This window comes from Epinephelus lanceolatus, chromosome 22, assembly GCF_041903045.1.
Source record: "Epinephelus lanceolatus isolate andai-2023 chromosome 22, ASM4190304v1, whole genome shotgun sequence".
Taxonomy (NCBI): domain Eukaryota; kingdom Metazoa; phylum Chordata; class Actinopteri; order Perciformes; family Serranidae; genus Epinephelus; species Epinephelus lanceolatus.
In genome coordinates this window covers 19695550-19718651 of record NC_135755.1, presented here as the reverse complement: position 1 = coordinate 19718651, position 23102 = coordinate 19695550, and the positions used below count along the sequence as shown (strand labels likewise).

Genomic DNA, 23102 nt, shown 5'->3' with positions numbered 1-23102 from the left:
CTGTGATTGAGCACCAAAAGCAGGTGTTGTTTAGCGAGACACTGGCGACATGTTCAGATGTGATTGTGGCACCAAAGATGGGTGTTTCTTAGTGAGCCATCTGCAGCATATCCAGCAGTGTTTGTGCCCCTTGTATTTTAAGCCAAAACATGGTCTTTTCCCAACCATAACCAAGAGGCTTCTGTGCCTAAACGTAATCGCACATTAACACATTAAAGTTTCGACATATTGGATACATAATATTGTAAAAATGTTGCATAGCCGTGGTTTGCAGAAATAAAAAATTAAAAAATTCTGGTGACTGGGTTATTGAAAAACCTGAAACTTTTAAGACAATTTGAGCCCAGTTTTAACAGTACAACTGTTGAGCTGTAGATTTCAGCTTGTCCCCAGGTTGGCCCCAAGATTTAGACGCCTACTGTGGACGTCATTTGACCTTCAGATGACCTGTACCATGCTTATTGTGAAGCTATCAATGGGATGAGTAGTTCAATGTTGTTCTCTTTGCTCACTACATCACCACATTGCGACACTGTAAATCTACACATACACAGGGAAAGTTTAAAAATTTGTTTATTGTTTTAGCAACAATGTGCTACACATGTTCACAGCTACAAAACTGTCCAGTACAAACACGCCTCAGACAAATTCAATGCAAAAGTTTTCCCAGCTGGACCAGGGATTTAGTGTATGCTGTTGTGATATGAGTGTGTACGTTGCATTACCGTCGCTGCTGGACCTGCTTCAGTGATCTGTTTGTGTTGGTCGGAGTGCAAGAAAGAAAAGGCCGTATGATTGTTGAAGTTTACCCTGGATAACACACTGGCTTAAGCTCAAGTTTACAGAGTGAGGGCAAGCTGTGATGGAGCGTCGGCGGGCTGAGAAGCAGAAACGTGACCAGGTGCATGCCACCCAGTAAAAAAAAAAAAAAAAAAAAAAGCTAAAACAGCAATCAAACACAAAATGAAATTGTGTCAATTTTGCGCTTTGCACAGAAAAATAACCAGGATGTGTTGTTGTATTTTCATAGCTTCCTGAAAAACCTGAAAGCCTAACATAACCTTGCATAGAGTATATATACAGGTGTGTGTGAACCACAGTGTGAGAAGGATGGCCTGGATGTCACCTTCTTAGAGGTGTGTGTGTGTCAGCGTATGAATCCTTTCCTCTCAGGGAAAACAAATGAAGGAACACAAACAAAGAAATGTCTATTTGTGTGTGCGTATGTTAGTTTAACCTCGTTTAATGAATAGTCCATGTGAACCGAGCCCTTTGAACAAACACAAGTGCACTAACACACACTCCCTGCATGCCTCCTGACTAATCACTGAGAGCTACCAGATGGCACAGGGAGGCTAGACAGCATGGATAAATGAGAGTGTGTATTTGCGTCTTTACATTGGACGTGACATTGGATGATGTGTGTGTCTGTGGAGCACAGACTGGCCTGTGGATGTGGTGTGAGGTGATGTGTGTGTGTACATGTGCATGCCAGAGAGGAAAGTGTGCAGGGGTTGAGTCTGTGTTAGTCGGTGCATGGTTTATGTCTGTGAATATCCACTCTGGCTGTCTTAAAACTTTTTCTGTATGTGCATCTGTGTCTTGTTACTCAATCTGCTCTGCGCCTTTTCTCTGCCTGCTCGATAAATTTGAAGAAAATGAATCATGTGAATGTGTTTCCAGCTGCCACACAGGATCAGAATGGCACAGAAATGTTTGTGTGTGTTTCTGTGGGTGTGTCAGTGCCTACAGGTGACTGGCAGCCATATTGGAGCTGTACATCTGTTGGTCAACGGTTGTTGGAGTGTCTGAAAAGCAACTTGACCATGATTTTGACAGTTTCAACATTAAATCGCCAAATTTATTCTGTTCTTCTTGTTAGCCAGATGAAAGTTATTTGCTAACTACTACTATTATGTTAAAAGGCATCTTATTGGCACCTAAATAAATGGCTGGTGTTAGAATATTAATGGGAAACTTTTTTTAAACTTGGACCCCATTTTCACATGTTTTGGTGTCTAAGTGACTAATGGGAACAACAAGTTTTAAAATTGCTCCAGTATTTCTCAAGAATGCTGCACAGGCTGCAATGTTACCAGTCTGGGCATATGCACAGTCTATTTACATTCACTGAAAGTGCTTGTTTTTGCCACTGACAGGCTCAGATTATTCGTCTAAGTGTCTGACAACATTATGGAAAGGATCCCTACAGAGATAGACCTTTCACTTAAAGAGGAAGATCCTTTTTGTGTAACCAGAAACAGCCCCAAAATCACTATCGCCTAACTCACCAGGCTCCATTTAAATAAACAGTAATTGTATCATTGTAAAACAACCTTAATTAACTGTTTCAACAACAACCAGCTGTAGTTTGGTTGAAATACACCCTTAAATTACCCAGTTAGACGTGAAAGTATGTTGGCTCTACACAGGCTAAAATTAGCGTTTACTTAAATGGGGTCTGGTGGATTTGGCGATAGCGATTTCGGAGCTGTTTCTGGTTAAACAAAAAGGATCTTTCTCTTTAACAAAAGGCCTGTCTCTGTAGGGATCCTTTCCATAATGTTATCAGATACTGAGGATAACAATCTGAGCATGTCAGTGGCAAAAGCAAACACTTGACTGCAGGTAAAGTGATCGGTCTCACTCAATACTGGACCAGTTTTAGAAATTTTAGTCACGTAGACACAAAAACATGGGTGAAAAATACTTAAGTTACCTTTTAAAGGAATAGTTCAACATTTTGGGAGATAAGGCTATTTGTTGTCAGGTAAAGAGGAGGGTTTTAATACCAAATAGATTAGCTTAGCACAAAGACTGGGAGCAAGGGTAAACGGTAAGCCTTTAGGAGGATTTTGTCTCTTAGGGACAGAGCCCCTCATTTCTAGTCTTTGTGCTAAGCTATGCTAACTGTCTCCTGGCGTCAAGTTGGTCTTTCCCAAAATGTCACACTATTTTTTTAACTGAAACTAAAGGTAACATTAAAGTACAGCAAGTCTGTTCCCATTTTAGGTCAGATGTTACTTTGGTATTTTTGTGTATCATCAATTCTCCAGTGGACCAACTTTCATTTTCTGGTTTGTGAAACTGACGAAAAGCACCGACACCTGTGAATGTCTTTGTGTTTGTGCAATTAGCCTTTTTGCACGTGCTTGTTCCCACAGGTGTTTTCTGGTTGGTTGCTTAACCTTAAGCCTTTTTAAAAATAAAACTGAATGCAGCTTCACAGGGTAGACAAGAAAGACAAGATATTAAAATACTTTACAAGACAAAAGATTGCGAGGGAAAGTGAAAGAGAGAAGAGAGATCAACAACACAGACAGGTCGGGCTGCATGCCGCCCTCAGCCCCTCTAACTCTCTTTCCTTTTATCTTCTTCTGCTGGGCTCCTTCTTATTGGCATATACAAGAGTTCTGCCTCTCCTTTCTCCTTGTTTTCATTCGTCCTTTGTTTGTTCATAAGGCACTCTATATTGCTTCTCACAGTCTTATTACTGTATCCAGTACAAAGAAACAATCTCCTCTAAAAATGTCTTTGCATAAAATCCACAGCTCTAGTGTTGTAAATAGTCCTCAGCAAAATCCAAGTGGTTTTTAGTCCAGTCAAGGTAAAAATACATATGAATTACTTTAAAAATCACCACAGTTCATTGTCTACATCTCATTCTCCGCCATTCATATGTACAGTACTCTCATGGCACGCTTTCAAAAAAAAGTTATATTCCACAATTTCTTTGCTTTGGTTTGATCATTTGACTTTCTTCTGCTCCCGTTCCACAGTCCTTCCTCACATCTCCGATGCCGAGGATTGAGTTTTTATTGTGTGTACATTCTTCGGTCTTGAATCCAAATCCAAGGGGTCCGATTGCTTCCCGCAAAAAAGCTGCTGACATGCGAGATATACTGAGAGCCATGTGTTATTTTGGGGTACAGGCAGCAGGGTGGCCTAATTTTGTGGGCGAATCTCGTCTAACAGGAAGGTTTTTTTAATGTTTTTTCTGTGGTTTACTTCTGTTTTTGACATCCAAAAGCAATTTCCTTCCCCGAAAAATCAACAGAAAATTGATATCCTCACATTTAGTTTTGTGTGATTGCACATGTATCTTTGTATATCTCGCTCTCGATGGTTGGGGTTCGCTTTGCGGAGAGTAAGGAAGACAAATCTGCTCTTTTCCCTTTCACTCAAGCGAAGCCTTTCAAACCCCAATCCTTCCATCCTTCAGTGTATCCGTCCCAGCAGAGGATCCAAGATCCCGGTCAATATCCCACAGCTCTGCCTATATGACACTTTTTTCCAATCAACGGATATTCAAAAGGCCCCTAACTCACTGTCTCCAGCCCACCCATTTATCCATCTGTTCCTTTTCTCTCCCATCTTTTCCTCTCAGAGGTCCAGACGGAAAGCGCCGAAGTAGCTGGAGGAATCATCGGCGTTGACCATCGTCGGGGAAGAGACAGAGACAAAGAGCTCATCGCCGGCCCTCAGCTCAAACAGTCCTCCCTGGTAGACGGAGTGGAGGGCGTACTCGGCGTCTGGGGCCCAGCACTTTGTTCCCACCCCCTTCAGGAGCTAAAGACAGGTGAAGTCAAGGTACGAAAGTTATTTAACAGTTTGTATCACTTAACATGACCTTATTATCTCAAGTGGAAAAGGGATAATATACCTGTATGGGGCTGGGGTAGGAGGTTTTCTTGTAGACACACTGCACCAGCTGGTGGCTGACACTGCGCTGGTCTCCGTCACTGGCTGCTGGGGACGGGTAACGAAAATACACCTGGAGGCAGGAGAGCAGAGCAGGGAAAGATGATCAAAATAATGCAGTGTTAGGATTGTTCCACTCACACTGTAAAGGCTCCAACACTGAGAGGCACTTTGGATCAAAGCTGAAATAATTATCTGATTTAGATACTCGAAAGTTCAAAACACTGATTGATCGAAAACTTGAATGCATTTTTTCCAAAATGCCAACATTTTCGGTGAGGATGGATTGATTGAGGATTGATCACCTGGGAGTACAGGTAGTACCGCCCATCCTGAGGCACTCGCAGCTTCCCATTGGACAGGGTCATGTTGTGCAGGTGAGCTCCGAAGCTCTGGTTGGCCCACGTGCGGACCACATGGCGACAGGACTGGTGGAGACCCGGTGTGGGGATCGGGTAGGGAGGGAACCCTGTTGATGGGAAGGAGACAGGAGAGGTGAGGAACATTTGTAGAGAGACGTAGGAAGGATGATGAGTAGTACACCGCCAGCTCGCAGTCTGTCGCCTGGCTCTGAGCCAGCAAGTCTTTCCTTCCACATTTAACATGCATCTTTTCCTGTGGACGCATGCATCACATCCCGTCTTCGTACTTGACGCCTTTATCATTCATACTGTGTAGAATGGCGGATGCACATTTAACAAAGGAACACCTACAGGAGGTAGATCCTGCAGAGGAGTGTGGTGTCGCTTGTATCGCAGCTATGTCTTTGCCGTGTGTGTGTGTGTGTGTGTGTGTGTGTGGTAATGCTCTGGCTTGGCTAACACACTATTGTTTCCTTGTCATTTGTTAAGATTTTTTTTTTTTTTGTGGAAAAAAACATCAAAAGTCAACCCTCAAAGTTTCTTGCTGCCGTACTTCCTTATGAGAAATCCAGGCTGAATGTGTGAACCTCACCCTCTCTTCCTTCTTCCCCACACACACACACACACACCCCCACACACACACACACACACACACACACACACACATACAGCACCATTCCTACCCTTTGTCAACTCAATGGAAATAGCATCAGTCGGCCGTTGCCAGATTGTTAACACCCTTCAGTTTGCACGCCAGCCTCAGATGTGACGATACAAAAGTCTGGTTAACACACACACACACACACATTCCAACATTTCAAAGTCCATGTTTAACAACACACATATGCTCCATTATTCTTATCGGTGCCGCTGTCCTAATAAATATCCATTTTACTGCTGTATGAATTGATATACCTCGCCGATCCGGCCGGTTCATGAAGGTTGCTGCTTGTTTTCTCTCAGGAAAAAGCCTCTGGCATGCAGGAAGTGATATTTATTTGAGGAGGAATGGTCAGACACATGAATCTGAATCCTTTAATGTACAACTTAATACTTTATATTTGAGATTAAGGTGGAATGTGCACAGGATAAGTAACTTAAATGGATAAAACAACTGAATTGATCCTTAATACAGCAAGTTGGAGTCTTATGCTCCTCAGCTTGCCCTTATATTAACGATTAAGGGATTTATTACAGAAAGCAGCCTGTTCCCTGAGGTAAGATAAAAGGATAGAGCTCAATGATCTAACACATCCCGAGTTTATGTTAAAGGGCATGTGCATAGACAATAAGATGACGCAATTTAAAGAATATTTCGGACTTAACATTAGCAACAGCTGCTCCCGCACTTCATGCTCAAATGTTTGCTTTCATGTGTCGCTGTTTGTCTGATTTCCTCTTTTCTTGCAAAAACAAAAAGCTTTCGGCAAAAGTTTTATGAAATTTTGGCCATTTTGCTTCTCATTAACAAAGTCCCACCCCCCATAACTGTGATTTATCAGTGCTTTTCCGCCTTCATACTCAAATCTGCATGGTTTGTGCCTTAATGTCTTTCCGTCCAGATGTCTGCATCATTCAAACAGCAAGGAATAAATATTTTTTAATGTCTCTTTTTATGGTTTTATTGCTTAGCACGCAACAAAAAAGGTGTATTCCAGCAGTCGTAAACATACAGTGATAAACCTCTAACCCTGACATTTATGATAACACACACAAACTGTTTTGATATTCAGTTGACTTTCCTTTTCACTCCTCCTTCAACCCTTGACCTAAAGTAATAGTCCCAGTACTGCCTCACCTTGAGAGCTGGTGTCTCTGAGGGTCAAGTGGGCAGATGGCCTCTGGGCCACCGAGGTCATGAACTTTGACCCCGAGTTGTTGAAGGAGCGAGGCATGGTTCTGGCCTCTGAAGGGGAGAGGAAGTGAAAGAATGTCAGACATGATGTTTGTGGCACTGTTTTCTCTGTATGTGTGTGGACGAAAGAGATTCTCACCTATGAAGGTTTGTTTGGAGATGATGTTCTCTGTCACCTGGAAGAAAGTGTGAAAACATACAGGTCACTAAAACATATTAAAAAAAGAAAACAGTAACACTTGTTTCTCAGATGGCTCGACCTTTTAGTATTTTTCCTTTCAGTTCGTTGTAGTTAGAAATGTTGACCAGATTTGTTTGTCCTCTTGTATATGGCGTCACTTTTATGAAAGTGAAGTTAATTATTACCCTGCTGTTGTTCTGTCTTTGCTGTGGTGGTTAAACAGCCAACACTGGCTGTGAGTGTGGTCTTGCAGACTGAAATGGTTGTAATAAACATGACCGTATTGTGTGATAAAAGTTTTGGAATACAAAGTCCTTCTTAGATAACTTTAGACCATTGATTTGGATAAGAAAATATGCACAAAAAATCCCTTTATATGTAAAAAGGGGAGGGTTCTCGAGAGATCACAACAGACATGCAACAGTAGAGGTCGTATATGCTAACAACGCAGAAGTAGCTGTCGTAAAATCTCACTATGGTGAAGCCGAAAGACCGTATTAGCAGTGTTGTTGTCAAGATCACCGAAACCAAGACCAAGTTGTGACCAATACCAAAGAGTATTGAGACTGAGAACTCTTCAAAGCCAGATACCATCAAGAAAGATGGTGTTTAACATCGCCGAACACAGGAGCTGCTGGTCTACCGCTGCCTCTGTCAGTTTTGTTTGTGTTGTTGTGTGACTTTGGCATTTAAAAGGGTTAGTTTGGACTCCCCAAAGACACAGAATAACGCACGCTAACTGATCAAGGCAGCTATCGACCAGCAGCTTAGCGGTGTTGTTGTCAAGACCACCGAAACCAAGACCAAGTTGTGACCAATACCAAAGAGTGTTGAGACAGATTCCACAGAGACAAATAGTGTTTAACATCGCCGAACAAGGGAGTTGCTGGTCTACCGCTGCTTCCATCAGTTTTGTTGTGTTACTGTGTGACATTGGCATTTAAAAAGGGTACTTCGGATTCCTCAAAGACACACAATAACACTAAGTAACTAACTGATTAAGGCAGTTGTAGACCAGCAGCTTCTGTTTTAAGTGAGCCAAAATGACTGTTTTCGTCAATGGAGTCTGGTGACTGCAAGTGTAATCGTGTTGGAATGAATCTATTATTTCTATGTTTTCTATGTTATTGTTAGACGAGGCTTGATATATTATAGACGACAAAGAAGTCATCAGTATAAGTGTGTCTAAACTCCGTAAAGATTGTTCTTAAAGCACAAGAAAAGTGATGTTGCTCCAGGTTTGTTGTTAAAAGCGTATGGAGTACTATTTTGTTAAAAGGAAAGACATTACCACACAAACAGGAAATGGATCAAAGAGCTTTTGCAACATTTTTTCTTTCGATGTTCTTGCAGCTGTGCGTAGCTCCCCGCTTTCTGTTATGTGTTACATTGGTCTCTGTCAACACCATTCTCTGTCACTTTGGTTTAAAATGTGGGATTTAAAATCTCTTTTGTCTTTTTTTTTCCCTGTGAAATGGGCCATATCATACTCTAAACAAGGTTATAATTAAGTCGCAGATTGGTTTGAAGTTGAAAGACAGGCCGCATCTTCCTCCTCCTCATCTCCTGCCTCCTTCAGTCATCACAAGAATTAACTTTCCCTCCTTTCCTCCCGGCGGCACACATCTCCTCTCCGTCCCGTCTCTGTTTTATTTCCTCCTCCTTTGTGTCATCCCTCGTTCTGTTTCATCTTCCCCAGATGAAGAAGCAGCCAAGCCATGGAAATTCAGATGTCAACACACACACATATACAGATGCATTTTCTCAGTCTCACACACTCAATAATTTCCCTTCTTTCACACACTTGCATGTTCTTGCTTTTTGTGCCAACTGTTGCGCCTTGTTTTTGTCTTCCTCACTTTCTAAATCAAGCCTGTCACCCCTTTTATATGTTTTCAGCAATAACTCTAACATCCTGTCTCTCTCTTCTCATCCTTTCATTTTAACTGTGTGGTTTAGCTTTTATCACTTCATCACCCTTCATTCACATTGGACCAAACCCCAATACACCCTTTGCCCCTATCACTTAGCTCTTACCCCTACGTGTTGTGCCTTCACGTCTAGGGGTAGAGTGTCCTGATTGTTGTTGTTCTTGTTGTTTCAATGTATTTTGGTCCTTTTCTTTATAACAAGCACAACAAAAGATATCACTACTGTGCCGATAATTAGCTAGCTAGCTTGTTTCCGTTGCTAAAATTGGTGAAATCTGTCAGCATATCAAACAACTAAAGTTATTAATCATAGATAAACAAGTTCCAACCATCAAATGTGATCAGGTTTTGTACCTTGTCCAAGTTTGTGTCAGGATCGGCTGCAGACTGACTTGCCAGAGATGGCTGCCATCTTGTTTTTACATGGATTGGTGTATTGTCATCTTACTGCCACTAGATGGCACAAAAAAGTGTCTGCAAACGAGGACAACAGCTCTAAGTTAAGCAGAATGAAGTATAAGGTGCAGTAAATCCAAAATGTGATGTCCTTGTATAAGGAAATAGAGTCTCAGGAGGATATGGCGCCCAAAATATACCTAAAGTCCAGCAGCAAAGGTGCTTAAGTTGTTACAGCTAATCTAATATCGTCTAACATCTAATCTTGTTTCGATCTTGGTTGATTGATCGATAGCGTGACACCTAAGTTGTGAACGAATCGTGAGCATCCGTTACAAGTCTGTAGCCCACTCAAGAAATATCACCACTGCAAAAGACCTTATTTGCACTTGTTGCTGTTTACGTAAATGCAAACATACCATTGTAGTATGAGGGTCTTGAAAGGTTGTCCTATTTAAGAGGGGACGTATTCAACCATTACCCCTTTGAACTCTGTTTCGAGGGTCAAAGTGGCATTTGAAAACGTGGGGTAGGTGTAAAAGTTAGAAATGGGATTTGGCATTACTCTCTCTACACGCTAACCTTTCACCGTCTTTGTTCCCTCCTTTTTTAACATTTCTTTCTGCAGTCTGTCTCTTGTCTTTTATATTTCTACCTTTGTCTGTGTTTGTTAACCTTGAAAGCAAAAGGTCAGAGGTTTAATCACCTGTTACTAGTCATGTGGCCTGCCTTAAGTCCCTGCAGCAAGGCACTGGAACCCCCTGTGGTATAAATCTCCCTGATTAATTTACCAAAATGCCACAAAATCCTGAATATGATTAATTTCACCGGTGTTTTTAATGGTCATCCAGCTCTAACCATGGTGTTATTCTTGGCAATGGGGCCTTGTTTCTCCTGCATCAAACACTCAACCCAACCTGCAAATTAGACATGATCGCTCTGGGGTTTGGCGTGTGTGTGCGAGTGTGTGTGTCTGTGTGAGTGTAAGCATGGGCCTCCCACTCGTGTATACCCTATATACTCTGAGGGGAACCCAATACAGTAAAGTATAGAGCATGAAGCGGGCCGTGTTAGCTGGTCTCACTAGGCGTGTCGGGCCTGTCTCTGCCTCACGTTCCTCAAGTCCTGAAAGCAGAAAATTACCCACATGCACACGCACACACACTTAAAGAAAGGGAAAAAATTGGCAACAGATTTCGGCCCTGCATGTGGCTGTAGTTGAACAAGAGAAGTCAAAAGGAAAAAAGATGTGGGGGGAGTTTTCAGGCGCTTCGACCCACTGTGAGCTTTCAGGCCTCTGTCAGGGGCCTTCAGAACAGCATGTTTTCAATATACAAGTTCAACATGTCTGCTGTCTTTAATGCTTAAACGCTCACATGGGAAACTGGTGGATGCCTAATGAGTAAAATCAGCTGTTGAGGCTTCATGCATAATTTATGTTCCACACAGCGGTGGAAGCTTTCTGTGGCATCCTCAGAGACTCTGACCAGCTGCATGTTTAAAGGTGAATGTCATGCAGAGTTAAAGTCCATTTACAGTCTTTCTTTACTCATTGTTTGCATCTGGTTTGTGTTTAGAGCACACTGTATGTAGTTGGATATTAACACATTTAGAGTAAACAGTGTAAAAACCTGCTTGAAATCAATTGAAAAGACACTAAATTTGAGAAAATGAATGTGACACTTTGAGAATTTCTTTCCTGGAGGAGACTTTCTTCGAAATACGCAAAAAACCCCTCAACACAATTAACTGAGATAAAACAGAGACTCTGGCTGTGGCAAATTACGGTAAGCCGTCATGTAATAAATTGTTGTGGTGTTCATGCTGATCAATAGCAAATGGCTACAAACAGACAGCCTCCTCTAAAGAGAGGAAAATGGTTCGTGATATTCAAAAACAAACATCCCTGTAATAACCTTGAAACATATTCTCAGCAGCACCACTGCACATGGGTATTTCCAACAGTGTACATATGTAGAAACAGTGCACTCTTGATTCTACAGTGTGAAACATTTGGTTCGAAAAATAGTTCAAACTACTTTGTGAAATATTGATCATATTGACAATGTACATGTGATATGAAATTAAAGCAAACTGTAATACAAAAAAGTCACAGCAAAGCAAAAAGGTGCCCATTTGCTCAGTGGTCATACACAAACCACATATATATATATATATATATATATATATATATATATATATATATATATACATATATATATCAAACCACTATTCATGGGAATGTGCAAACGTGGCAAGGCAATGGTAATAGAACCCGGTCTCTCTCCAAACTCCTCAAATATCGATGCATGGCCAGTAGCCCTTGATGTCTGATACAGATGCACCGAGGCACCCTTTAGTAGCAGTATGAGTCGCACCAGGCAGAGGCATATTTGATGCCCAAAACAATGGAGTGAAAAGATCAAGAAAGTCCACATAGGGGGAGTGGGAGTGGAGGTGGATGGGTCAAACAAACGTTGGACTTTTAACTAGGAGACCGCTGTTCCTTTCCTGTGTGCAGGGTTCAACGCTAAGGTTTTTTTTCACTTGCCCGGTCAGGCAAGTTGGTCAGAGATCTACTTGCCTGAAGTCAGTTTTTACTTGCCCTATAAAAATTGTTTAATTTAAGCGGCTATCAAATAACAAAGACTGCAGTTATTTTTATGTTATGTAATCTTTATTCACACTGTATTTATTAATTAAAACAACATATGTCATGTATTGTAGCTTAATTCCTACACAAATATGACAGTGTCAGGGCTTAAAGTGAAAAAACTGTCAATCGTTCTCCGTCTATAATTTTGCGCCCTACTTGAGCCATGCCCACCTCTATTTTCACCCCTCTCTCCAGTTCTGCTGTATTAACACCGGGTTTAATATATTTTGCTTCCATCTCTCTGCCCTGCTCTACTCTACTTCAACGCTACTTAGCTCTCTCTCTACTCTACCAGTAGACAACCACATCCACCTGTTGCACAAAACGCACACAGCAGTGTTTCCTCTAGGATGGAGTTGTAGCAGCGGAGGTGAAGCACACGCATTAAAAAAAATAATTTTCACATGCGTGAAACTTTTTTGTATGCTTGCAAAGCACAGCCTGCTGGGATGTTTCTATGTATCTACTGGCACCAGAAGGGCTCTTTAGGACTAAGTACATACAGTACATGTGTGCACAGTAATGAGCAGGTGAAATGTCTGTCTAGCTTACATATGAGGTGTCTCAAGATTTAGGAAAATACAATTGTATTGAATATAATAAAAGTAAAAAGTCACTTGACATGCTGCTGTTTTGTGCTATGACCTATTTAAGTGCTGGAAGTTGTTATTTACGTGACAACGCCTGAACGCAACACAAGCTCAGCATGAGTGCCGCGCTACGCTGCTGTGCGAGCAGCGTGTTTGTCTGTGTGTAACAGCAGTCTGTGGATGGTTATATAGGCTACACACTGTCCACTTCAATAACTTTGTCAGCTGACAAACTGCACCGGGCTCGGGGTCAGGTTTGGTCAGGAAAATGTGGCCCGAGTCGCTCTAGCGTGATCACCTGTGTGTGTGTGTGGCAGAACTCCGCCGTGCACGATACAGAGAGCAGAGGAGAATTGTTAACGCGTGACCATGTAGAGACAGAAATGACACGATGACATAACACCATAAATAGTATGTTGTTATGTTATTATATTATAATATCAAAATAATATCAATGGTCGCTGTGGGCAGGACATTGTTACGTGTGCCTGTGACTTCAGGCAGAGAGACCACTGCATCAGAGCACGTTTTAACTTTTACTATTTTTAGCAACTTGCCCGATCGGGCAAGTGAGTTGTTAGTTTACATGCCCGACCTTGAGTTTTACTTGCCCCGGGCAATTGGGCAATCCTTATTGTTGAGCCCTGCTGTGTGAAACCAAAAGTCAGTGGAGTTATTTTAGTAACGATGTAGTGTGCTAGTATGTGCAGTATACTACATTAGTGATGTTTGTCATTAAATTAATAGCACACTAACCATGTGCTTTTGTCGCCTACACCTAAGTAAGTAAATCTAAAAACAAAGTTGTTTCAAACTGATGCCGGAGGGGAACCTAGAGTGTCATATTTTGACATGTAGGGCCACTGAACGATTGCGAGGATTGACAAGTTGGCAGTGGCATTCTTAAGCCCTGTTTCCACTGAGCAGTACGGTACAATTCAGTTCAGTTCGGTGCACTTTTTTTCTGTTTCCACTGTGAAAAGTTGTGGATGGTACCAATGGAATCGTTCCATACTGTCCCAATTTTTGGTCCCCCCTCTGTTGGGGTACCTAGCACACAACTAAAAGGTGGAGCTGTGAACACTGCAGTCCCTTGATTGGTCAGTAGAGGATGGTCACTCTGCTCAGGGCTGCGTTGTGGCTGGTTTTGAGGCTCATGTAACCACTGTTTGTACCATGCTCCTGCAAAACTACCAGCTTTGTTACATGTAGTTCACTACTACTCAGCACTGGGAGCCTACTGGTACTTTTTAAAGTCTTGCCTTGTTTGGGTGATTCCAGCTTGAAGTCATTACTCTGGCCTTTCGCTGAAAGGCCAATTACAGCTGACATCATGGGATAATCCCAGATAACAGGGGCTTCATTTTGTTGCTTGTTGGTGCAGTTTGCTAATTAATGACAACAGCATGAACCAAATAAAACTAGTGTCAAGGTAATAACCTTGTTTTATCTGATGCCACTTATCAGAAATGTGTTCTCTGAGCTCCATAAAAAACAAACCATAAATGTCTGACTAAAATGACTTTTAATTACTTTTTATGTAAGTCTATACAAAGTCTGATAATGTCAAACTTTCAGATGATGCAATAATGGCAAATCACTTATTCATACTGGATATTAAATCGTTGTCTTTGGAAAGGGGAAAATCAGATGGTCGATAGATCAATCAAAGGATGCGTGACAGTATCAGATCCGGCAGTAAAATGAAGACGACAATGGAATTCTCGGTGAACACAAGACAACTTCCTCTACAGTTTAAGAGCATCTTTAGTCTGGAGGGATTACCGGAAAACAGTAATTGGAGTTGTACACCACTTCAGTAGATCCCCGCACATGAGCTGGAATTAATGAACGCTGCATGCACTGTTTGTCAACATTTTTTAAGACTTCCTCGTCTCAGTTCACGTTTCATCTTAGATCTCTTACACCTGTGTTTAACATGTAGGTGTCTTTTATTGTGAAGCCTGGAAGCTGAATAAGTTCATGACTCTGTTGTTGGATTTCTTCAAAATGATGTATTCTTGTGTTTGATGCATGATGTTGACGGATGAGTCTTTATAGTTTGCCGTGACCTTTGGTATGGCCCAGATAGCCCAAAATGGACTTAGTGTATCAATCACATATCTCACACTTTGTTATAAAAGCAGCAGCACTGTTGGGATATACCTATACGATAAGTCTCTTCAGTGCTTACTGTAAGGATTTCTGAAATCATTCACGTCTTGTTTAAGGATTTCTCTTAATTCTAGCAAATATTTCTGAGGTGCTTCTTTTCTTTGAGACTAAAGAGAGGAAGTTTGAAAAGGTCATAAGCTGGACTGCATGGCATGCATGCCTGTGGGGCACCAAGATGGCCTCTGATAACATCACCACAGTCGCTTTACTTGCCCCTGACGTGTTTCCCAAACACGTCTAACTCTCCGTCCTATCAGCAAGCATGAAGAGTGAGCCAACAATAGATTGGAAATTTGATGTGACCTTTCGCTCCTGTAGTTTGATTGAAGCCCTGTCATTGCTGACATCAGTTGTGTCATTGTTCTTGTCTTCATATATGGATGATTTCACAGTGACACCAAGCATGATCCTGCAGAAATTCAAACTCTAACCATAACCGTTACACAATAGCCAAAAGTTTCTTCTCGGTAAAATGTTATCTAACTTCTCTAAAGCAATAAATTCTGCACATCAGACTTTGCCACAGGGTTAATCGCAGTGTGCTCCCATGTAGAGAAAAGGCTTCTTATCCTGCTCTCTGCTACCAAGAAGTAAGTCAGTAAGTTTATGTGTTTTTGAGCTTTGCCCCAAACGAGGGTTTTGTCACATGGCGGTTTTACTGTTTTACTGTGAAAGATTACACCCCTGCCCTCGTTAAGTGGGCCACTTCTGTTTCCAGTAAATCAGCCTGTAGCTTCTGGTGTGGCAAGCTTCAAAGATGAAGGTCACTGGCAGAGTGACCTCGGAGTGATCTTTATGTGTTGCATCTATAGACTGACACCAGGGCACTGTCAGTGTGTGTGCTGCTGACTTTATGACTTTATGGCAGCATGTAACACCACAAGTCCAACAACAATAACACCAACAACAAATAAACTGTGGACTCTACTCTTTTGCCCTGTTTAGCACAAGAGAGTCTGATTTCTTCATATTTTGTCTGGCCAAAAGCTAAAATAAGAAGGCATAAATGAGAGAAACAGAAGGGAAACATGGATGTTTACTGTACAAGCAGAAGAGATATGAAAGTATGACGAGATGGTGTGAGTAAATCCCTGAAAATTCCTTTTTGGCAGGCCTTATCCACTTCTTCATGTCTCCACTCCAAAATACTGATGTCATAGCAGGTGTTTTAAAGATGCACTCTGGAAATTTTATACATTTTGAAAAGACAAATTTATAAAAGAGAGATCAAAATTGAAGCAGCAGAGGCTGAGATAACTTGACTTAGGGTGCTTTCAGACCTAGAGTTGTCTTGCTTTGGTCTGAATCAGGGACTAATTTTGTTACAAAGTTGCATAATTGCCTAGAGTTGGTTCGTGTTCTCACGGCAGCATTTACAAGCGGACCAGATCAAATGCCTCCGCGAGAAAGCTGCTCTTGATTGGTCAGAATTTCGATGCTGGAAAAGCCATAAAGTAAACAAAACATTGAAGAAGAGTACACTTGCAAGATAAATGTGACACTTTCTAATGTCACAATGGAGGGACAACTACGCAGGTTGATTTTAGCACTGGTCATCGTGGACTATATTACTGTCATTGTTCATTTTAGGCAAACCATACACTGTACAGTGCTAAATGTGCATATTAAAGCAGTACAGGAGGAGGCGCACATTAATAATCCTCCAGGACTGTAACATGCTCATGTTTAACTCAACCAATGCATAAAGCGACTGCAGTTGGTTCGGATTGAGGTCAGAAGACGTTCTCACCACAGAACCAGAGTTCATTTGTTTCAGGACCGAGACCACCTCTTCAAGAAGGTCTTGGTCTGGTTGTTTTGGTGCGCACCCGAGTGTGATTGCTGTGTTCACACCTGCCCTAACGAACCGCACTTAGGGGGAAAACGAACTTGAGTTCTATTGAAACTAGCCAAATAGGGCAGGTGTGAAAGCACCCTTAAGCTTCAACTCAAGGTGTCTTTCTTCTGACAAGATCCTAATTGAAATTGGCAATTGAAATCAAAGGATCATGTATCAAACGTCATTGATGGATCAAAATAAACTCCGTTATTTTGCCTTTGTTTCGCAGTTCAAAGTTTAAAAATATCGTACAGAACTTTTCGACTGATAAAGTCATTTTTCCGGAGAATAAACACAACAGTCAAAGCATGCAGAGTACGTGACACTGCAGTGCCAAAAATCAGATGTTGGTGGGAAAACCAGAGAGCCAAAGATGGACAATTATGGGAAACAAGAGAAGAAGAGGAATGAGGATAAAAAAAAGTTGGGGAAACACAGAGGAGAGTCAGAGTGGACAAGTATGGAGAAAAAAGAACAGGAGGAGGACTGAAAGAGAGGATTGAGAGAGGAAAAAGAGGGACAAGTATGCACATGAAGGAGCGTTTCTTCTGCAGATTAGCAGTAGCTGCAACCCAATACTTTAATATGCTGCTCAACCCCGGCAGGCCTGGACTGGCAGTGTGTGTGTGTGTGTGTTTCAGTGTGTAGTTCTTTGAGCTACGGCGACAAACTCTTATCGGCACTAATCTGGTCTAAGAGGCTACTCATTCTGCACTGTGTGTGTGTGTGTGTGTTTGTGTGTGTGTGTGTGTGTGTTGTCCAGTTCTGGTGTGCATGCAAATGTGATTTTTCGGAAGAAAAGCCACAGCAGTCACTTGAATGTTTGAGAACGTGTTTACCAAAGATGGAGATGAAATACCTGCGGGTTTGTGCGTCTAATGGCTAATGTCGCTCATTTTAAAGCTGGGCCAATGATTAATCAGTAACTCAGACTTTGTTTAAAGCTAGATTGGTATGTAGATGTGAAGAAGGAGGAGTGTACACAAAGTTTTTTTTTATATTAGCTTTGCTGTTCTTCCTGGTAAGGCCGAGTCAAAAGGCGCAGTTCTGTTAAGGAATTAGACATCCATCATTTTAGGAAAGAGGCACCAGCTCCAAAGTGATAACGCCGTAGCTTAAAACCTTACAGTTGGGTGATGGAAGAGTTATCTACATATTTGGCTTAATTTAAACCAAACATCTCTGTAACAACAATCTGTCCTGCTTTCCTTCTTTCACTCTCTCCTTCCTTTTTAATATCTCCCCACAAGCCAGACTGGTAACTGATGCTTGACTGGGTAAGCCCCATGGAAAATTTGACCAGAGGTAATTCTCCACGCACACGTCTGCACTGATAAGGCTTGTTATGTTAAGTTTGGTAAGCTCTGTCTACTTTGAGCTTAGAACAATGTTCCAGTATCATTTCATTGACCGACAAGGCTCCAAGGGCTAATTTATGCTCCCTGTGTGTCCCTATGTGTCCTTTATGACAGCATAGACATAGATATAGATGGCATCATTATGTACTTTTCAGTGGAGGACAGTGGTGGTCCATGAGGCCATTAAATACATTGTGACATGTAGATGGATGATGCCTTTAACTATATTACTGATTTGTTTCGTTCAGTCATTTTGGTCAAATGACAGAACCAACATTTGTCAACATGTTCGTTGTCTCCTACGGTCGTATTTCACTTGAAATATGCTACACTGCCCGCACGATCTCCAGTGGTACTGCCCCATTTAGTCCATATCTGTAAGCTTTCGGAAAACAATGACTATTTTTACTATTGCTTACATTTGTACGTGTCATACATATCATATCATATCATATCAACGTTTCCAAAGTGACGTAGTTCAGATTACATGTGTATGAGCTGAGTTTGTCATTGGGTTTCGGGAAGTGGAGAAGATGGTGGATGGCGTGATACCTAGGCCACTGTTTGAGACCAATAAACAACAACGACAACAACAAAAAAGAACACAGGTGTTTTTAGCAAAATATCGGTGGCATTTCCAGGGCTAGGGTTAGGGTTAGTACTTTAAACCAAAACATGATCTTTTCCTGACCATAACCAACTGGTTTTCATGCTGAAGCATAAGTGCTATATCGTAGGCAACTGGACTTGCTTGCGTTTCTTGAAGACGTTTCGCGTCTCATCCAAGAACTTTCTTCAGTTCTGAAGTAGAACTGAAGAAGCTTCTTGGATGAGAGGCGAAACGTCTTCAAGAAACGCAAGCAAGTCCAGTTGCCTACGATATAGCACTTACGATTACCATGACCTGGCAGACTGAGAATCTTCACCAACAACCACAGTGTTGTTGAAATGTAGAAGAACGTAAAGTTGCAACATATCCCCCATAATGGACAAAAGTAACATTTAAGGAACTCTAAAAAGCACAGTTGTCTGAACATATGAAATACAAGATGTGTTTTATTTCCATAAAACATATGGATCTTATATATTAAGCTTAGAGCGATACAGTCAGTCGTTGTGTGTGCATGACTGTGATTTACTCACTCGGAGACTAAACAGGAGTCAGTCATTAGAGATTTATCGTCGAGAAACAGCCAGTAAAGGTTTTATGACAGGTAACGCACCAGTGGCTGACCCGATGCCAGTCACTGATAACTGACCTGTTTGCTGTGGGAGTTTCCTGCCAGACAAATGTTGTGTACAGCTGAGGAAGCAGTTGGTTTCACACACATGAGAAAGAACAGATTGGTATCACCCTTTTCTTGCTTTTTGACTTCAGCTTCAGATGAGACTTTGGGTTATTAGCTCGGTTCTCTTCCTTTGGCTCTTTTATCGATTCCACCACACAGGATAAAACTGTTTATACACAACAAACAGCGCTTTATTGAGTCGGTTCTCACATGTACCTTCCTATATGTGTTTGTTTGTGCTTCTTTCTGCATTGTTCTCTCTGGTTCCTCCGCAGGAGGACACAAACAAACTGCAGCCGAGGAGGCCGTTTCTACATAGCTGACTGTTGCATTAATTCTCAGTCTTTCTCTTCCCTGTCTCTGTCTTTTTATGTGTCTCTGTCTGCCACCCTTAATCTCTTTCACAACATAGGTTTTAGTCCTAAGAACACAAACAGCATGAAACTAGGCCAGGGGCAGGGTTGTTTTACAGCCTTAGTCTTCTGTTCTATGGACTTTCTGTGATTTACGTTTCGTTTTACACAAGCTAATACCAATAACAATACAGATACCTGTATGTGTACGTCATAATAAACACAAAGATGTCTATAGATATGTAATTTCTTTTGTCACGTTCTCTGGTAGACTCTAATGCAAGACTAAATGAGTACAGATACCCCTTACACCAAATTAGTGCTTCAAAACCTGGGTTAAATTGATCAAATTGCTAAAATAAGTTGTTCTATTTCCGTCAGACAGCTGTGCAAGAAAGCTGATGTTGTAACTGAGATATCACAAAGGAATAACAATACATAATTTATTGCTCATGTCCTAATCTCGTCAGAATACTGTGGCATGCAAACAACTCTCAGTCATCAGTGCTGAGTTTTGCATCAATCAAATTCTGTTCCCAGAAACACATACATAAAAAAACATTTATGATTCCTGTGTGATCTGTCATAAAAACAAAAGCATCCCAGATGCTTGCCTCAGCAGTGCTCATGTGTGCATGTCAGCGCAATCACTGGCCTCCGTCATTCGCTCGCACACTATCGCCAATCCCAATCTCTTTTATTATTTCCTGAAGGACTTTGGCTGTGGCGGTTGGTGCCGACACATCAAAACATGACAGCCGTTACAGGAATGATGCGTGAAAACAAAACCGTTTTACAAGCCTGAAGTGTGGAAAAATTACACTACTTCGGCAGGTCAAGCATTGTACAAGCTTTGCAGTTGCATCATGATATTGTAAACGTGTGCCTTGTGTGCCAGAATACAGGTGCATATATTTTCTGTTTCTGAACATGGTGCAGGGGAAGATGTGGAGAAGTCTGTAAATCAAATCTCTTGACCATGTTTAATGATGTAAAGTGTTGCATCATGTAAACAGTATGTGATACAGACATAGTCGGTAATGCACCAGTCTGAGATGTATAGTTTCATGCCACGTTTTATCTTTGTTGAAGAGTTTTGGTCCCTTTTCTGGTTATAAAGTCAACCTCCTAAAGAGTGAATGTTATTCCATAAATTCCTCTGCTTTATTACTCAAACAATCTGATATTCCTTTCAAAATTAGCATGTCGGGATTTAGATATTTAGGGATAAATAAATCCTCTCTTTATGATGCTAATTTTTCCCCATTGCTGAATCAGACCAAGGCAGATTTGCACAGGTGGAACTCCTTGCCTTTGTCACTTATGAGTAGTATTAATGCAGTGAAAATGACTGTGTTCCTGAAATTTCTCTTTATGTTTCAATGTATTCCTCTTTTTTTACCAAAAAAAATTCTAACTCTGAAACCCAATCAGAAATCCCTTATATCCAAAATATATGCACAATTAATGTCATTCGATGGTCACTCAGTGACTAAAGCTCTAATGTCTTGGGAACGTGAGTTAGGCCTTTACTTCACAGACCAGATGTGGGATAAAGCTGTTCTTAGTATTCGGTCCAGCACACCTTGTGCCAGACTACAACTTATCCAATTCAAAGTGCTTCATAGAACCCATTTATCGATATCTCGACTCTGAAATCTGCCTCTCCCTGTAACCTAAGCCACATGTTTTTTCCCTGTCCTAGATTACAGAAATTTTGGGGTGACTATTCTATGATCATGACTAAGGTTCTGGGGAAAAGTATTACTATGTGCCCTTTTATTGCAATATTTGGGCTCTCCATAGACTCCTACTTTACCGTATGGAGTTAGACATATTAGCCTTTACATCCCTCCTTGCAAGACGTCGCATCTTATTTTCATGGAAGTCCCCTAAACCTCCATCTATATCCCTCTGGCTTAGAGATGTTATGTTTTTTCTTAAACTAGTATGTGAATATATGAATGTATATATTACTTATTTATTTATTTTATTTATTTTTTTAAATTGATTTTTTCTTACTTAATGTCTGCTTAGTTTATTATTATTCTCTTATATTACATATTTGTCACTTTTTGGACTTTTTGTAATTCAGTTATTACTGAAGAGAGACTTTGTTCCACTGTTCTTCCTGCTGTTGGCCCTCCCCTTAGAGGGCCCTGGGGTTGTTCTGGGTAATGGGATAAAAAAACAGAAAAAGCAATGTACAATATGTGTAATTCTATTTCTATGTATGTATTGTTGCACTTCTTAAAAAGATTAATTAAAAAAAAAAAAGGAGAGGAGGAAGCTGTGTCCGTAGGCAAAGAGAGAAAAGGAAAGGCAAGAGTCTAGTAGTAAAGGAGGACATGAAGTCAGTTGGTGTGAGAGAAGAGAATGCAGAGTCTAGGGTTAGATGGCTCCCTATGGCGACCTCTAAAGGGAACAGCCGAAAGAAGAAGAAGAAGAAGAAGTGATCTGGCATCTCTGAAATTCCTGTACTGCTAATATAAAGATCCTATCAGACCCTGTGGCCTTCAAATTTGGGATTTGGTTAAATGGTCAGTTCATTAACTTTCCAAGCATCACCACATGTCAGCTCATATATATATGTCAGACATATCAGAGTACCTTCCCAGGTTGGTATATGCTAGCAACTTTACCCCGACTGCTTTTTTTCACCTGTGAATCACGTCCCATGCCCACGCCCCAGGCATCAAATGACACAACAGTCCATGACGTGGCCGGCATATGTTGCACATATAGCGTAACCCACGCTAGCTTCTCTTAAAAATATGATCTAGTGAGTAAATCAGCTGACAGGGATGAAGTGTTTTAAAGGAGCTGAAATACTTGGCTGCTAAAGAAAGAACAACATGATGATTCAGGTCCAAACTGTATTAGTCAGGGTTAAAACAGAGAGCGAGCACTTATAAATCAGAGTTGTTATTTATTTTCTTTTTTCTTTTTTTTTTACTAGGGTACTTTATATCCAGGTGTTGGGTATCTGCAGTTTAGTGTTTCATATCTTTGCTTTTATTTTGTTTGTCTATAAGTATCCTTATGTAGAAATTGTATATAATGCCTTAATAATTATATTAAGGCATTATATTTTAATATTTATTATGTTATTTTATGCAGACGAGATAGTGCAGTGTTTGGTTTCGTGTTTTTCTCGTTGCTCCAGCTTGACTCTGGCAAATGCGCAAAGGAAAAGTGTTCCAACGCAATAAAAAACGGATTAATCTGCAAAATAAATTTTATAAACCTGTCTTAACTTTCTGGGTTATCCAATGACTCCACCCAATCTGCTGCATCTGACAGGTCAAAACAAACTCTAGGGTTTAGTTTGGCCCGGACTCGCCTGTCTGTGGTTCATACTAAATCATCTCCAAGACCACAGCTTCTTTTGCATTTACTGTAGAAAAAAAAAGAA

At 41.1% G+C, this 23102-nt stretch overlaps 1 protein-coding gene across 1 annotated transcript in view; it reads right to left on the bottom strand.

Moving 5' to 3' along the window:
- Nucleotides 1-556: 556 nt before the first annotated feature.
- Nucleotides 557-23102, bottom strand: part of tnfsf10l (TNF superfamily member 10, like) — an 83960-nt gene continuing 61414 nt past the window's right edge. The window contains exons 3-7 of the mRNA XM_033609766.2: nucleotides 7058-7094; nucleotides 6862-6969; nucleotides 5007-5170; nucleotides 4664-4774; nucleotides 557-4569 (exon numbers count right to left, since the gene is read on the bottom strand). Of these exons, the coding sequence (XP_033465657.1) occupies nucleotides 4384-4569; nucleotides 4664-4774; nucleotides 5007-5170; nucleotides 6862-6969; nucleotides 7058-7094 (606 nt within the window). The 3' untranslated portion in view covers nucleotides 557-4383. The remainder of the gene's footprint in view (nucleotides 4570-4663; nucleotides 4775-5006; nucleotides 5171-6861; nucleotides 6970-7057; nucleotides 7095-23102) is intronic.